The sequence below is a fragment of the Periplaneta americana genome, chromosome 2, assembly GCF_040183065.1.
Source record: "Periplaneta americana isolate PAMFEO1 chromosome 2, P.americana_PAMFEO1_priV1, whole genome shotgun sequence".
Classification (NCBI taxonomy): Eukaryota; Metazoa; Arthropoda; class Insecta; order Blattodea; family Blattidae; genus Periplaneta; species Periplaneta americana.
The window spans coordinates 12,338,870-12,356,321 of record NC_091118.1 but is presented as its reverse complement, the minus strand read 5'-3'; the positions used below and the strand labels follow the sequence as shown (position 1 = coordinate 12,356,321).

Sequence of the window (17,452 nt, the reverse complement as noted above, 5' to 3'; positions counted from 1 at the left end):
CTTAAAAGACAAGCACTTTTGCCCTTCGGACATCATCAAGTCTCCCTGTGTGTTAAGTGTATAACCCCATTCGAATGTTAACATATTTGCATCACAGATAAACTGTTAACTAATCTAGTACATTTACTAATAATTCTTTTACTAATAAGAACCATTATATGCTGTCATATACATCATACTTCAGTATGAAGTAATAAAATTTAATAGAAACTGATGTACATAGAACAGTACTAAAGTTATAATATTTCATATACATCATTCTCTGATAAATTGACTCGTAGATACTGAATATGAACAAAATCCGTCCAATAGTTTAGTAGAAATCGCTGTACACAGACAGACCAGTACTAAAATTATTATATTTCATGTACATCATTCCCTGATAAATTGACTCGTAGATACTGAATATGAACAAAATCCGTCCAATAGTTTAGTAGAAATCGCTGTACACAGACAGACTAGTACTAAAATTATTATATTTCATGTACATCATTCCCTGATAAATTGACTTGTAGATACTGAATATGAACAAAATCCGTCCAATAGTTTAGTAGAAATCGCTGTACACAGACAGACTAGTACTAAAATTATTATATTTCATATACATCATTCCCTGATAAATTGACTTGTAGATACTGAATATGAACAAAATCCGTCCAATAGTTTAGTAGAAATCGCTGTACACAGACAGACTAGTACTAAAATTATTATATTTCATATACATCATTCCCTGATAAATTGACTTGTAGATACTGAATATGAACAAAATCCGTCCAATAGTTTAGTAGAAATCGCTGTATACACAGACTAATACTAAAATTATTATATTTCATGTACATCATTCAATGATAAATTGACTCGTAGATACTGAATATGAACAAAATCCGTCCAATAGTTTAGTAGAAATCGCTGTATACACAGACTAGTACTAAAATTATTATATTTCATGTACATCATTCCCTGATAAATTGACTTGTAGATACTGAATATGAACAAAATCCGTCCGATAGTTTAGTAGAAATCGCTGTACACACGGACTAGTACTAAAATGATTATATTTCATGTACATCATTCCCTGATAAATTGACTCGTAGATACTGAATATGAACAAAATCCATCCAATAATTTAGTAGAAATCGCTGTACACACGGACTAGTACTAAAATTATTATATTTCATGTACATCATTCCCTGATAAATTGACTCGTAGATACTGAATATGAACAAAATCCGTCCAATAGTTTAGTAGAAATCGCTGTACACAGACAGACTAGTACTAAAATTATTATATTTCATGTACATCATTCCCTGATAAATTGACTCGTAGATACTGAACATGAACAAAATCCATCCAATAATTTAGTAGAAATCGCTGTACACACAGACTAGTACTAAAATTATTATATTTCATGTACATCATTCCCTGGTAAATTGACTCGTAGATACTGAATATGAACAAAATCCGTCCAATAGTTTAGTAGAAATCGCTGTACACAGACAGACTAGTACTAAAATTATTATATTTCATGTACATCATTCGCTGATAAATTGACTCGTAGATACTGAATATGAACAAAATCCGTCCAATAGTTTGGTAGAAATCGCTGTACACAGACAGACCAGTACTAAAATTATTATATTTCATGTACATCATTCCCTGATAAATTGACTTGTAGATACTGAATATGAACAAAATCCGTCCAATAGTTTAGTAGAAATCGCTGTATACACAGACTAGTACTAAAATTATTATATTTCATGTACATCATTCCCTGATAAATTGACTTGTAGATACTGAATATGAACAAAATCCGTCCGATAGTTTAGTAGAAATCGCTGTACACACAGACTAGTACTAAAATGATTATATTTCATGTACATCATTCCCTGATAAATTGACTCGTAGATACTGAATATGAACAAAATCCATCCAATAATTTAGTAGAAATCGCTGTACACACGGACTAGTACTAAAATTATTATATTTCATGTACATCATTCCCTGATAAATTGACTCGTAGATACTGAACATGAACAAAATCCGTCCAATAGTTTAGTAGAAATCGCTGTACACAGACAGACTAGTACTAAAATTATTATATTTCATGTACATCATTCGCTGATAAATTGACTCGTAGATACTGAATATGAACAAAATCCGTCCAATAGTTTAGTAGAAATCGCTGTACACAGACAGACTAGTACTAAAATTATTATATTTCATGTACATCATCCCCTGATAAATTGACTCGTAGATACTGAATATGAACAAAATCCGTCCAATAGTTTAGTAGAAATCGCTGTACACAGACAGACTAGTACTAAAATTATTACATTTCATGTACATCATTCCCTGATAAATTGACTCGTAGATACTGAATATGAACAAAATCCGTCCAACAGTTTAGTAGAAATCGCTGTACACAGACAGACTAGTACTAAAATTATTATATTTCATGTACATCATTCCCTGATAAATTGACTCGTAGATACTGAATATGAACAAAATCCTTCCAATAGTTTAGTAGAAATCGCTGTACACAGACAGACTAGTACTAAAATTATTATACTTCATGTACATCATTCCCTTATAAATTGACTCGTAGATACTGAATATGAACAAAATCCGTCCAATAGTTTAGTAGAAATCGCTGTACACAGACAGACTAGTACTAAAATTATTATATTTCATGTACATCATTCGCTGATAAACTGACTCGTAGATACTGAATATGAACAAAATCCGTCCAATAGTTTAGTAGAAATCGATGTACACAGACAGACTAGTACTAAAATTATTATATTTCATGTACATCATTCCCTGATAAATTGACTCGTAGATACTGAATATGAACAAAATCCGTCCAATAGTTTAGTAGAAATCGATGTACACAGACAGACTAGTACTAAAATTATTATATTTCATGTACATCATTCCCTGATAAATTGACTCGTAGATACTGAATATGAACGAAATCCTTCCAATAGTTTAGTAAAAATCGCTGTACACAGACAGGCTAGTACTAAAATTATTATATTTCATGTACATCATTCCCTGATAAATTATATTTCATGTACATCATTCCCTGATAAATTGACTCGTAGATACTGAATATGAGCGAAATCCTTCCAATAGTTTAGTAGAAATCGCTGTACACAGACAGACTAGTACTAAAATTATTATATTTCATGTACATCATTCCCTGATAAATTGACTCGTAGATACTGAATATGAGCGAAATCCTTCCAATAGTTTAGTAGAAATCGCTGTACACAGACAGACTAGTATGCCTACTAAAATTATTATATTTCATGTACATCATTCCCTGATAAATTGACTCGTAGATACTGAATATGAACAAAATCCGTCCAATAGTTTAGTAGAAATCGCTGTACACAGACAGACTAGTACTAAAATTATTATATTTCATGTACATCATTCCCTGATAAATTGACTCGTAGATACTGAACATGAACAAAATCCATCCAATAATTTAGTAGAAATCGCTGTACACACAGACTAGTACTAAAATTATTATATTTCATGTACATCATTCCCTGGTAAATTGACTCGTAGATACTGAATATGAACAAAATCCGTCCAATAGTTTAGTAGAAATCGCTGTACACAGACAGACTAGTACTAAAATTATTATATTTCATGTACATCATCCCCTGATAAATTGACTCGTAGATACTGAATATGAACAAAATCCGTCCAATAGTTTAGTAGAAATCGCTGTACACAGATAGACTAGTACTAAAATTATTACATTTCATGTACATCATTCCCTGATAAATTGACTCGTAGATACTGAATATGAACAAAATCCGTCCAATAGTTTAGTAGAAATCGCTGTACACAGACAGACTAGTACTAAAATTATTATATTTCATGTACATCATTCCCTCATAAATTGACTCGTAGATACTGAATATGAGCGAAATCCTTCCAATAGTTTAGTAGAAATCGCTGTACACAGACAGACTAGTACTAAAATTATTATACTTCATGTACATCATTCCCTTATAAATTGACTCGTAGATACTGAATATGAACAAAATCCGTCCAATAGTTTAGTAGAAATCGCTGTACACAGACAGACTAGTACTAAAATTATTATATTTCATGTACATCATTCGCTGATAAACTGACTCGTAGATACTGAATATGAACAAAATCCGTCCAATAGTTTAGTAGAAATCGATGTACACAGACAGACTAGTACTAAAATTATTATATTTCATGTACATCATTCCCTGATAAATGGACTCGTAGATACTGAATATGAGTGAAATCCTTCCAATAGTTTAGTAGAAATCGCTGTACACAGACAGACTAGTACTAAAATTATTATACTTCATGTACATCATTCCCTTATAAATTGACTCGTAGATACTGAATATGAACAAAATCCGTCCAATAGTTTAGTAGAAATCGCTGTACACAGACAGACTAGTACTAAAATTATTATATTTCATGTACATCATTCCCTGATAAATTATATTTCATGTACATCATTCCCTGATAAATTGACTCGTAGATACTGAATACGAGCGAAATCCTTCCAATAGTTTAGTAGAAATCGCTGTACACAGACAGACTAGTACTAAAATTATTATATTTCATGTACATCATTCCCTGATAAATTGACTCGTAGATACTGAATATGAGCGAAATCCTTCCAATAGTTTAGTAGAAATCGCTGTACACAGACACACTAGTATGCCTACTAAAATTATTATATTTCATGTACATCATTCCCTTATAAATTGACTCGTAGACACTGAATATGAACAAAATCCGTCCAGTAGTTTAGTAGAAATCGCTGTGCACAGACAGACTAGTAATAAAATTATTATATTTCATGTACATCATTCCCTGATAAATTGACTCGTAGATAATGAATATGAGCGAAATCCATTCAGTAATTTAGTAGGTATCACTGTATACAGTCAGAAATTGGTTACCTGTTCCCCCATTCTTATTTTCATCCGGCAGCTCCTCTGGTGGGCCATACAAGGCATGCCCCACGTTTCTCTCCAGGAACTCCAGCTCGTTTTCCTTGTAGACATCCCAGTCTCTGTCTCCGAATATCTCATAGTAGAGCTGCTGTTCCTCCACAACCACCTCTCTCCATGTCGGCTTACTGTTATCATCATCACCCATGTCAGCTGCTTTACCGCTACCCTTGTCTGAAGCTGCTTTAACTCACACCTGTGAAAAACAGTAATGGTAGGCCTATGTACTTCCTGAAAAATTCTCGGTGAAACTAGCGCTGAGGTAGTTCCGATGATCTTGGGAAGTGGAAATCGTTGAATTTATATTTTTTGTAAAGATCCAGTTGATCGTACATGCAAGTCAAAACAAAAGCCTAAACTAACCAAACAGTGGCGTAGCCAGACTAATTATTTTGGGTGGACCAGATATGCAGGGTTTAGAAAGTACGTGACCCATCTCCTGACAATGCCGCTGCCGTCACCTCTCTTGAAACTCATTCTCGGAAGCCTTATTTAATAACATGCAAAATTATGATAATCATGCAAGGCATATCTATACAAATGCTTCATAAGGTGAACTGGAGCTGTCGAGATTTCCTAGCAACGAATCTGTCGATCGCTAATGATGGGTCCTTCAACAAATCCCAACTTTTCTCCCTCTCAATGGATAGAATTGATATATACAAAACCTTGTGCTTGACATGATTGTCGAATTTTTCTTCGTTTCAGAGCTTGCCTTAATGAAGGACGAACATTTACTAATATCCATTTTTGGAGACAGAGGTGCTTCCGACAATGAATTTGCAAGAGCAAGAATATCGTCTAAACATACCAAATAAAATGTTGTTGTTTTCTAATGCCAGGCGTTTGACAAAGACATTTGACCACTTTTCCCATCCCTACCTTCCCGTGGTGCAGCTATTAGTAAGCATAATTTTACGAGCTGAACTAAAGGGAGGGGCTACTCATCAATTAGCACTGGTCAGCTTGATGAGTTATTGACTGAATTTGGTATAATTTTCCTCTATTCAATACCTAACTCCCTCTTTACCCTTTCCTATCCAGTCCTCTGACTGAACTCTTACTTTCTTCGACCCCGACGGCATTAGAGCATTCGAGGCCTAGGGGTTCATTTCCCTTTCCTTCCTCCTCTTTCTGATTTTCTGTTCCTAGTGCTGACCTGCTATGGCACTAAAATCGTCCTCCAGTGGCTTAAGGAGGGAAAGCTGGTGATCAACAAGATCTCCCAGCTAGGTCCAATGGACCCGTTGACCAACAGCAGGTGTGGTCCTCCAGACATTCTGGGGGTTGTGTGTGAATGAAGTAGCCACCAAAACGTTAAAATATGGTGTTCACTTAAATCGGCTACAACTTGCCATTTTCTCCAATTTGAAATGAGTACCATTAAGGTAAAATTATCCGGAGGTAAAATAGTCCCCCAGTCGCATCTCCGGGTGGGGACTACTTTAATGGTACAGAATCAACTAATACCAAATAAAATAAGGTGTCAAATTTTTGTAGCTGATGTAACAACCCAGTAGCCTCCACAGCTTCTCGCTGCCAGACAATTTTTTAGGCCCAACTTAACACAGTTAAATTGGCTCTTGAAGAAAGGAACGTATTTTTGACTTCTTACCTTAATGCTATCGACTGTAACTACTGGGTGTTCAGTTCAAAGTGTGTCATGGCTCGCTGTATGTCGTCATGTGGCTAGCCGATGAGCCTAGAGAATTCAATCTTCCTACACTTCCGCAGAGGCGTATTACCTAAATGCGAGAGAAGTTGCCTAGCAAGTACGGCGTTCATTCTGAAGTACGCAGAGTCCGTGGATACCCACGGACCCTGGAAGTACGTACCGATACGTGCGGTAACGCCGGTAGTGGCAGGAATGTGAACTGTTTGGAAACACGTACTGAGGTGAGTTTTTTCTTACTGTCGGGATATGGCGAGAGGGTTAAGACGATTACTTACGTATTTGTTGACATTAACTTGGACGGTCAACATGGACACGGAGCATTTGATTTGTGTTGTGGATTGTTGCGGTATGCAACGGATGATAACAAATACCCTGCGTACGACTTGCCCGCGCAAAACACAGTTCGAAAGAGGTTATGGTACAGACCGTACAGACCGCCATGTGTTGCTACGACATTCAAGTTATACCGTACATGTTCTCAAGTTCAGATTGAACGCCTTGATTAATAGGCAACTTCTCTGACATAAAAGCTGAAACTCGCTTCAAATCGCTGACTCACAACAGTGACGTCATGACACATTTTGAAATGAACACCAAGTATTGCTCTGGATCCATGGTTTAGTTTTAATGTTGAGTATTTTCCATTAAAAAAACGCAAAAATTCGCATATTTTTTGGGTCGGCCTGGGCTCACCTGGCCCACCCGCTGGCTACGCCACTGTAACCAAACCTAACCTATCACAGATTCGTAAACACAGGGTATGAAGGGAACTATCTCAGCGCTTGTTTAGCCAATTTGGTCTCTATTTTTTCACTAGAAATTTATTTTTTGTGATTCGTCTTCAGTTGCCTTATCATTAGGCCTACCATCCTAGTTTATGGGTTGAAATATATGAAAATTATCCGGATCTCATAGAATATAAGGTTCCTTTAGTGATAAGTAAGGATGAGAATTTTATGTATAAACATGGGTATTTTGTTTGAGAGAAGGCCTACATACGTTGGTGATTTTTAGTATGACAGCATATCAGCACAAAATATGCTTTCAGAATATAAAATTTCAAGAAGAATATTGATGCATATTTAGAGTTTACGTCGGATTGAGGTTGTGGCTGATACTACGTCTATTATCTGACACAGATCTCTCACACGAACGTTTCAGAGGAAGAACAATAATTGTTTGTATATTATCTCAAGTGTGATTAGCGAACTACAGCGATATACCAGATAATGATTTTATCGAATTCTTAAAACTTGGCTAACGATTAAGAGATACTAATTTTTTTGTTAGGTTAGAATTTACTCTTTCACGCAGTTAAAAGGAAGAAAATGACAATTTAATCCGAAATAAATTCAAACGTGAAGTCTTATAAAACGTAAATTCATTCATAAACCCAGAGTAAACATCCATAACCTAAAATATCTGCAACAAATATTACAAAATTATCTCTAGCGCTATTTTTACCCAAATTATTCGTACCGAAGTATACTGTACTTACATGAATATTTCATTTATCTTCATATTCAGTGTATTTTTCGTAATAAAATGAGCACTATTATGGGGTAATGTTCACAACCATTTCGATCACAGATGAATATATATGCGTCGTTGGCAAATGTCTTCTGCATCTCATCACGTAAAATCACGACACAGCTTCGGACGTCCAAGTACGTGGATTTAAAAACGTAAGTTTCATGTTGGTGTATTTATACTTATACTCATACTTTAAATTAGTAACCGAAATAATTTCCTTTCTTGTAAAAGTATGGTACATAGTGGTATGTCTATACTGGAAAAACCAAATCCAATACTGACAATTTGACGTTATGTGTGAAAACAGAGTACTGTATATACAGTCGTTTTGTTCAAATTATAAAAGTTTAATCATCGACTTCTCTTATTTCCCAGCTGTATTATCTCTATTGTAGATAAAGAATAATTACGTATAATTTTGCACATGAAATACATATTAATATTATAATATTGAATCAAGTTTTTGGAAAACTCTCCCTACCTATTGTTTACATTTTTAATGAAGAGAATACAACATTTACAATATTACTTACAGTGAGATGAAATTAACATTACTACACTGCGTTCGTATGCCAACAACTATGTAACCATTTTAATTATAGCCTATTTATGTATAATTGCGGGAAGCACTATATTGGGTTATCTTTGATTTTGACACATTATCTGTACAAAATGGCCAACATCCCGCACTGAAAATTCGCTAAATGGAACAGGATAATTAACTAACTGATATTCTTCTTTGATAAAAAGAAAAAATGTTTTGATAAATAGATTTCACACAAAAAATTGACGTAATTTCCAAACAAATTATTTCACTTTAAAAATCTGGAAATATATAGAAAACATCAACTGAATAAGGAAATGCATTAATGTTAGCAGCAAGACAAATGGTAGGAACCGTGGGGGGAGTCCCGCCACGTAGAACCCTAGATCATATATACAACAGATCAGCCAAGCCCTCAGTAATTTTGGCAATAAGTGGAAAATAACGGACGCTATGCGTCGGTAGTGTCGAGAAATGAGCTTGCGATAACCAACACTAGATGGCAGAGTACCTGAAAAGTATATAGAGTAAACAACTCGTTGAGAGTAAAGCTACGGTTTGGCTACGGCGTTCTTCGCTGGCGATCTTCGCTGAGATTCTGTTCCGTTGATTTGAATGTGCCTGGTTTCTTTACGGCGATGAACGTCAACGAACGTCGCTGGGCTCGACGAACATCGTCGGCGTTTGCCTTGGAGGCAAAAACCTGGCGATGATCGCCGAGAAACCAATTATGAAACTACAGTAGGTCATGAATTAAATCATTTAATAACATGTGATTTATACATTATACATACCATAATGGCGGTAAAACAGATATCTTTCTGCAATTTCTTCACTAATGAAGACGAGGTATTAATTGATTACACACATGAGCCAAAAAGAAGAACCAACGTAAACAATAACAAATCTATATTTTGTAACAACCAGAACTGTTAATACAATTATTGAGTAAAGTGATTCATAATTGAAGGAGACACACACGATGCGGCAGATTTAGCTACTGAAGCAAAAGTTTGAGTGTGAAATAGTAAGTGAAGTGGAATTCCGAGCAAAGAAGAGAAGTGCAACAACCTCCTTCTCACATTATTTTTTTTATTTGTAACATTATTTCCTAAATAAATGCTCCTAAATTAAAACAATAACATTGTAAAAAGTAAAAATAAAGCTTTATATAATTGGTTTTTACCTCAAAGTTATGCTTATCTTTCAACTGGGCTTATTGGTTTGGGAATAAATGTTGTGGGTAATTTTACAATATCATTTTCAATTGAACTTAAAACAAAATGAAATTGTTCGGGAGAAAGTCTGAAATATTCCTTAAAATTGGTGGGTTCATTTTCAAGATGTCTTAATATCAGTGAATTAAAAGACCCCTCTGGATATCTATTTCTAAACGTGACATTAACTACTTCAAAGATCCGTACTTGTTTTTTCAAAGCAAAACTTGTATTATAACGTTATAATATTGTCATCAACATATCAGCTGATCAGACATGGTCAACTATATAAAACAATTTACTATTCATCTACGAAGTTCGCCGGTAAAGAAACCACTCTCTGACGATGACCGCTGGCAGAGCCTTCTTTAGTTACAAGCCGGGGCGTGGGTAGGTTTGGCAACGCAGAGTGGAGGCGGGAGATTTTAAAGTGATATTGTGTTTGCTCATTGCTTTCGTTATACGTAACGCGTATTTTTTCAATATTACTTCATGCACAAAGGTAAGATCAAGATTCAGAGTAGTGATGTAAATTATTACGGGTTCGAAAATAGTGTTTTATTGCAATCAATTAGCTATACTTCAGAATACGGCGTAAGTAGGCTACTTACATACAAAGGCTGCCACTTAAAGTAATTACAAAAACATGTTTTTATTGATAGTACGAAGGTAAATAAATAAATAAAAAAGATATTCCTTGCACCGAAAATAATAAAATCAATAATGCAATAAAGACGTAAGTTCCTACGCAGTATTCTTAAGTTCCATTCAGTTAACAAATTTGTGGCTTGCAAATTGTCAATGTTTTGCGACTTAATGGTGTTTCATCTGTGAAAGGTTTAGGATATATTTTAATATTATCTTATGCGATTATCTATCGTGTTTTTCTACAAATATTTCAGATGCCTAGAAAGTGCTGTGTGCCTATGTGTCGTAGCAGCTACACTTATAATTAAAAAAAAAAACATACTTGTTTTTTATTGATGGTACAAGGCAAAATAAATAAATATTTAAAGAAATGTTACTTGTACCAAAAATAAATAAAATAATGACGTACTTTCGCAATACCCTATTCCAATCAATTAACCATTATGTGGCTAGTAAACTGACAATGTTTCGCAGCTTAATGTTGTTTCACCTCTGACATGAAAGGTGTAGGATATCATATGCATTTTAATTTCATGTGATTATGTCGTGCTTTTCTATAAATATTTCAATGTCCAGGAAGTCAGTTTTAGTTTGAACCTGGTCAGTCACCATAACAATACTGTTATCCTAAATTATTTGTTATAAACTTTTTAAAATATAATTTTAAATAAATATAACTACAGGGTGAATGTAGAGTATCCAACGCCCACTGAACGAATATTTCACTTTTATCACTGCCAATGTTGCGCTATAATCGTATATGCAAGGTAGGCTATAACAAAAACCTAAACTAACCAAACCTAACCTGTCAAAGAAGCAACAAGTTATACTAAATATGTGTAAAATTGGCCTATGTCTCTATAGTGGGCGGGACATAAGTAACATTGACCAAACCAACAAAGTGATTATATGCATCTACAAATTATAGATAGTTCTGACGTATAGCAGGCATTCCGAATCTTCAACAAAACTGCAACATTTATGGGATCACAAAACAGCTGTTTACAGTGACTTTGAAAACCAACGGCGTAACTTTATTGATATAGCAGGCGGGACCCAACAATTTGACTAGAATTCTGATACACACAAATCACAAATAAGAATATAAAAATGTGGTTATACAATATTTAATATTTAATAGAATAGTCAGTTACTTTGTCAACCATAACCGTAAAAATTCCCAAAGACTGCAACCATTTTATTTTCATTTATTTCTTGTTTTTTATCACCAACACGCATTTAATTTATAATACATAAACAATTAACGTTTGGTACGACCGCAAACATAATTCTATCGACACACACTTATATTGTAACATTAATTTACATTGGAAATCGGCATTAGCACAAACACGTGTACTGTACGGTCAGCCTCCAGGTGACAGTTAATTACAGTGTTGCCGACGTATGGCCCCGGCTTGTAACTAAAGAAGGCTCTGCCGCTGGCGATTTCAATCGTCGGCGATGTTCGTTCGACGAAGATCGTCGTAGCCAAACCGTAGCTTAATACGCCCTAAAGCCTATATAAAAGAGCTATCTGTTTATATCATCTAAGGTAGAACACAGAAAACTCAGACAGAAACTGATATCGACAATCTTTGCTGATGATACGGTCACAGTCTACTATATACAGTCACGAAGCTTGAGTTTTGAGGGTGCTAGAAACGATAGACTGTGACGGTACTATTTTGCATTGCCTGTAATGAGGCGATATTAGCTATCCTAGTGGTGAGCAACTACGTAATGTTTGCATATTTACTACGTATTGAGCTTCGCGACTATATATACTAGACTGTGATACGGTAATGATTTTACAATGTGGAAGGATTGAATGCAGAGCCTTCTTTAGTTACTAAAGAAGGCTCTGATTGAATGACAGGAACATCACAGTCTACCTTATATATAGTCACGAAGCTTGAGGTGATTTTTTGCAAATCTCGTGATAAAGCGCTCCAAGCGGTTAGCAACTAGAAACAATAGACTGTCCACGGTCGACTTCGGACTGTGTCGTATTTCCATCGAGTGCTAGCTCGTTGCGTATTTCACATTGATTGTAATGAAAATGTTAATGACTAAAATACAATAATTGGAATAATAATATTTTACTAGAGACGTAGAAAAATTAAGTTTGTTTTAATGAAATTAATTGATCACGTTTTATTTTCAATTCTGGTGGGATTATTATTGCTTAGGCCTACTTTTTTTTTCAAAGGATATGTTTTTAATTATAGCTGTTAATTTTGTTGTTATTTTTATTTGTTACTTTACTAGAGACGTAGAAAAAGTCTGTTACAATAAAATTTATTGGTCACGTTTTATTTCCAATTCTGGTGTGATTATTATTGCTTAACCTCATCCCACTTTGTTAACTACGTAAGCCTACACTACAAGTACCGGTACACGTAAGTTACTCCATTAATTCATATTTCCATTATTATTGTTGTAAAGGGAAATGCAAATTAATATTTATTGGTTTCATAGTTAATTATCGCTATAATCTTTAATAAGTGAACCTATTATAGTAAATTTCAGTTCGTTTTGCACAAACAAAAATAATATTAACCTATTTCTTGCAGGTATCTTCGAGTTTATGGTGGAATTTAATATACTTCATTAAAATAATAAATTAACTTTATGCATTTAATACTTCAATAATGGAAGGAAGGTGTTAATTTTTCCAAAAGAACACAACGAAAGTGTAACATATTTTGTCGCCTGCTAGGAGAGAGATCTGCGATGATGAGGAGATAGTAGCGATCCTAGTGGTGGGCAACTACCCATGTTTGCATTTTTACTACATATTGAGCTTCACGACTGTATACTGTATATAGTAGACTGTGGTAACATCTCAGAGTATATACCTAAGATAAACGTAACAGAATATTTCTTTCCCATTTTGCCTTCTTTCTTTTTATTTAGTGGAAAATCGACTTTGTAGAAATGATTGTAACATTGCATTAAATTGATTTAGCACTTGCATCCTTTCTCAGAGCATATAACGTGTTTGCTCCGCAGCAGCGAGGGGGAAAGATGTAAACAAACACTGCCTGCTGAACGCTTCGCTCTGCAAAACGCTGTACAACTATTTCCTACGAACTCTGGCCTTGAGGTGAAGCATGTGTTTTCATTTCGGTAACAGAGTTGCCAAACAGCCATTACTTGAAGTATTTTATTAATCATTAAAGTGTTAAAATGCTCTTAAATCATAAACATGATAGAAACATTACGGAAAATATTTCTTGATACCGTACTGACAACTCTAATGTAAAGGCGTTTATGAAAACCAGTGGCGGTTTCTCGGGGGAGGGAAGGGAGGAACGTCCTCCTCACATTTTCTTCTTTTGAAAGTAAATACCAAATACAATATGTGCCTTGAAATTCGAGGACGATTCGATAATTTTTAAGTTCACAGCTATAAGAAAAACTCTGTTGATCGAGTTTTAAACGACGCGCGCTCATGTGCTGTAGAAAACTTTGAGAAAGATGCGAGATTGTCTGTGAAGAGGAAAGGCACTCCGTTCCTCCTCTACTGCAGTTAACACACATAGACAACAGCGCACTAGCGGCCAGAGAAAGAAGCAGAGTTTTAAAGCAAGTAAATGAACGGAGAGGGAGGAGATCCTCCTCTGAATCAGTCATGGGCGGGAAATAGAAACCGACTGGTCGTGCAGCAAGCTCGCTACCGCTGCCACCTAACGATGTTGCATTCAACCAGACTATAACACATCTAGGAGGAGACACAACAAAAACAGTTTTAACGCAACGCTATGAAAGACACCATGTAAACTTTTTTTTAAATTAAAAATCAAAAATATTATTCATTGCACTTTACATAGGCTACTATTCATGGTTTGAAACTTTCGTGGATATTTGAAAGTTAAAGTCGGGTTTATGTAAAACAAAGAGGAAGTAGTTCTACGTAGTTGGCCCCTGAAATTCACTTCTATTCATTGTTTACTAGACAGGGCAACAGCCAAGTTGTCAGTTTTGTACAAATAGGATATTTGAAACAAAGCAGGTACTCCAAACTACATCATTTTTAACATAAAAAAATTAATCGGCCACCGGCAGCTTTGAACAATAATGATAGTATGACTTTACAAGTATGACTTCAAAAGCACGTGATACTGAACTTGTAAAATGTACATGTGACAACACAGACCACGTGGGTGGGTGCAGTGTTCTCGCTTTCCTCAGATTATTTCCCATTCCCATTTCCATTTCCGTAAAACGGTTCCGGTTACGAGTTAGTAGCTAGTCTCTTCCAACACGTGTGATGCTGTAGTGTGCTCGAAAAATGCTACGAGGTTGTGAATTTCCTTGTAATTGTTAATTTGTGCAATTATTCAACAATGAATGGAAGTGAAAACATAATATATTTTGGACAATTTAGGAAACTCAGTTTACAAGAACAGATTATTGCTATACAGAAGGGAAGGCCAACCCCAAAACTACATGCATGCATGTAGGCTAATTTGTAGCATGTTTCATTAAAGAAGGTGTCATTTAATGCTGTTAACTTCTTTCCTCCTCTTAAGAAATATGCAGAAGCCGCCACTGATGAAAACATATTTCTTTAATGTGTTTATGCTTGACCATGCCGAAATGTAGTAAATTATACACTCTGGTAGCAGTCCTTTAATGCATGTCATTAAAGTACACCTATTCATTGAAGTTCAGGTTTTCGATTATTCTCGGATATGCAATCGAAAGACAACTAGCAAAACATCACGCAGGCTGGAAATCCAATACTGTCGCAGAAGGTTATGTTGTTACTATAATAATTAGCGTTAATTGTAAATAATATTCAAATAAATTCAATTTGTCATCTCGTTCTTCAATGTCGATTTCAATTTCAAGGTTATATCAAGTTTAACGTTTATATCACCTTCTAGATTATATATCAAGGCCGTCGACATTCGTTGCCCGGAAAAATCAATACTTTCGCGTCTGCGCACATCTCACAATTTACGAGATTGCACAAGGACAGTTCGCTCCCCAGCTACATAAGAATAACATGAAAACTTATGAATAATTTCAAGTTAGAAATATGGTCGAGCATAAAAAGTTGTATGAAACTTGCCTATAATGGTAATTAAGACGCTCGTATGAAAATTATGAAACTCGCTTGCGCTCGTTTCATAAACATCCTCACGTCTTAATTACTATCATTATAGGCTCGTTGCATAATGTACTATAAAGATATAATGGAATAAAATTATAATGTAAATTAATTAGTCCTTTAAAATCTAAGAGCAAAGGAACAAAATAGTAGAGGACTTTTCATTCATACTTTACTAAGGATTCGTTCCTTAAAAGGACTTGTCATTGAATACCTTTCACCCTGTAGGCTACTATACAGGACTTTCATTTCAAAACTTCCCAGTCTAAATAACAAATTATTTAAATTGAATTCAATTTAAAGGAAAAACACGTCAATTTAGTTATTTAGGGGGAAGTCTGAAACCAGGCTTAATTGCATTTCAGATTTCACCTCCCACCCTCCAGTCACCCCCACGTTGAAATTTCAAATGGCACGCCTATATTTTTATACTTAAACATGAAAGAGTATTCAATTGTTTATACATCTCATTAATTTGTTTTCTCATATTTTGTTTTCTATCTTCGCCTGGCAACCTAGATTGTTGTTATTGTTGATTAGAAATGAAGAGAATAAAGCTACAAAAACTTATTCAGCATTTCATGTAATAGTTGTTTTTGTGTATTAAATTATTCAAAATAGTGTATACCCTACAAGAGAGAACATAAATTATCCTTATTGATTGAATTTAGGAAATTACACAAAATAAGCAGTGTTTTCATCTTACAATCAACTGATAATAACAAAAATACAGGTTGCCAGGCGATGATAGAAAACAAAAGATGCGAAAACAAATGAATGAGTTGTATAAATAATTAAATGCTCTTTCATATTTAAGTTTAAAAATGTAGGGGTATCATTTGAAATTTCGAAGTGGGGGTAGCTGGAGGTAGGGGGTGAAATCTAAAATGCAGTTATTAAGCTTGGTTTCAGACGTCCCCCTCAATATCTAAATTGACGTGTATTTTGTTTAAATTGAATTACATTTAAATAATTAGTTATTTAAACTGGAAAGTTTTGAAATGAAAGCCCTGTATAACATAATTTAAGAGAAGCCGTAGTTAAATAAAGATAAATAAATTGAGAGGTAAAATAAGATCATACAGGAATAAATTTAATGGAAACGACACATATACAGAATTACTGAATAGCGTGTAGCTAAACTGACAATGAATTACACACTTTTGGGAAACAGAAATTCAGGCAGGCTGGAACAATTTGAAAATACACTTACAATGCTCCATGACACTCGAACGAGTCTGAAGATTTATTAAAAAAAATGGTGATAATAACGATGGAACAAAATTAAGAATTACCTCTTTGTTGTTACTCAACTAATAGCGATATATTTCATATGTGTCTATCTTTCTGTTGACTGGTTCCTCTTGTTGACACAAAATATTATAAGGAGAACAGCCCTGAAAAACATTACAAGAAAGACAATTAACACCTCAGGAAACAAAAGTTGAATTCACTGAATTCATTGCCATGCTTTACAAACTTGTTAAGGTAGAAATGTAGATAGATAGGTAGGTAGGTAAGTAAGTACCGGTGCATAGGTAGGTAGGCACGCAGGGAGGAAGAAAAAGAAAGAAAGTAGATGGCTGGTAAGAAGTATACACAGCTGAGCTGGATAGGGTAAGCAAATACAGTAATAGTTTGATTGATCCTGTTTTAGCCAAAGAAGGATGCTTGCACTAAGTAAATTTAAAC

At 34.7% G+C, this 17,452-nt stretch overlaps 2 protein-coding genes across 5 annotated transcripts in view; one reads left to right on the top strand and one right to left on the bottom strand.

Moving 5' to 3' along the window:
* Positions 1 to 8,909, bottom strand: part of LOC138713363 (uncharacterized) — a 48,258-nt gene extending 39,349 nt beyond the window's left edge. Inside the window, exons 1-2 of one of the 2 annotated variants that reach the window (XM_069845400.1) lie at positions 8,763 to 8,909; positions 4,971 to 5,217 (exon numbers count right to left, since the gene is read on the bottom strand). In XM_069845400.1, coding sequence (XP_069701501.1) covers positions 4,971 to 5,169 — 199 coding nt within the window. In that variant the 5' untranslated portion in view covers positions 5,170 to 5,217; positions 8,763 to 8,909. Of the gene's footprint in view, positions 1 to 4,970; positions 5,218 to 8,194; positions 8,333 to 8,762 lie in introns of those variants that run through there. The other variant, XM_069845411.1, reaches the window with a different exon arrangement.
* The window catches only part of LOC138713367 (phosphoglycerate mutase 2-like), a 51,270-nt gene continuing 42,066 nt past the window's right edge, over positions 8,249 to 17,452 (top strand). For all 3 annotated transcript variants that reach the window (XM_069845443.1, XM_069845426.1, XM_069845435.1), the window contains exon 1: positions 8,249 to 8,381. The gene's annotated coding sequence lies outside the window, so the exon portion shown is untranslated. The remainder of the gene's footprint in view (positions 8,382 to 17,452) is intronic.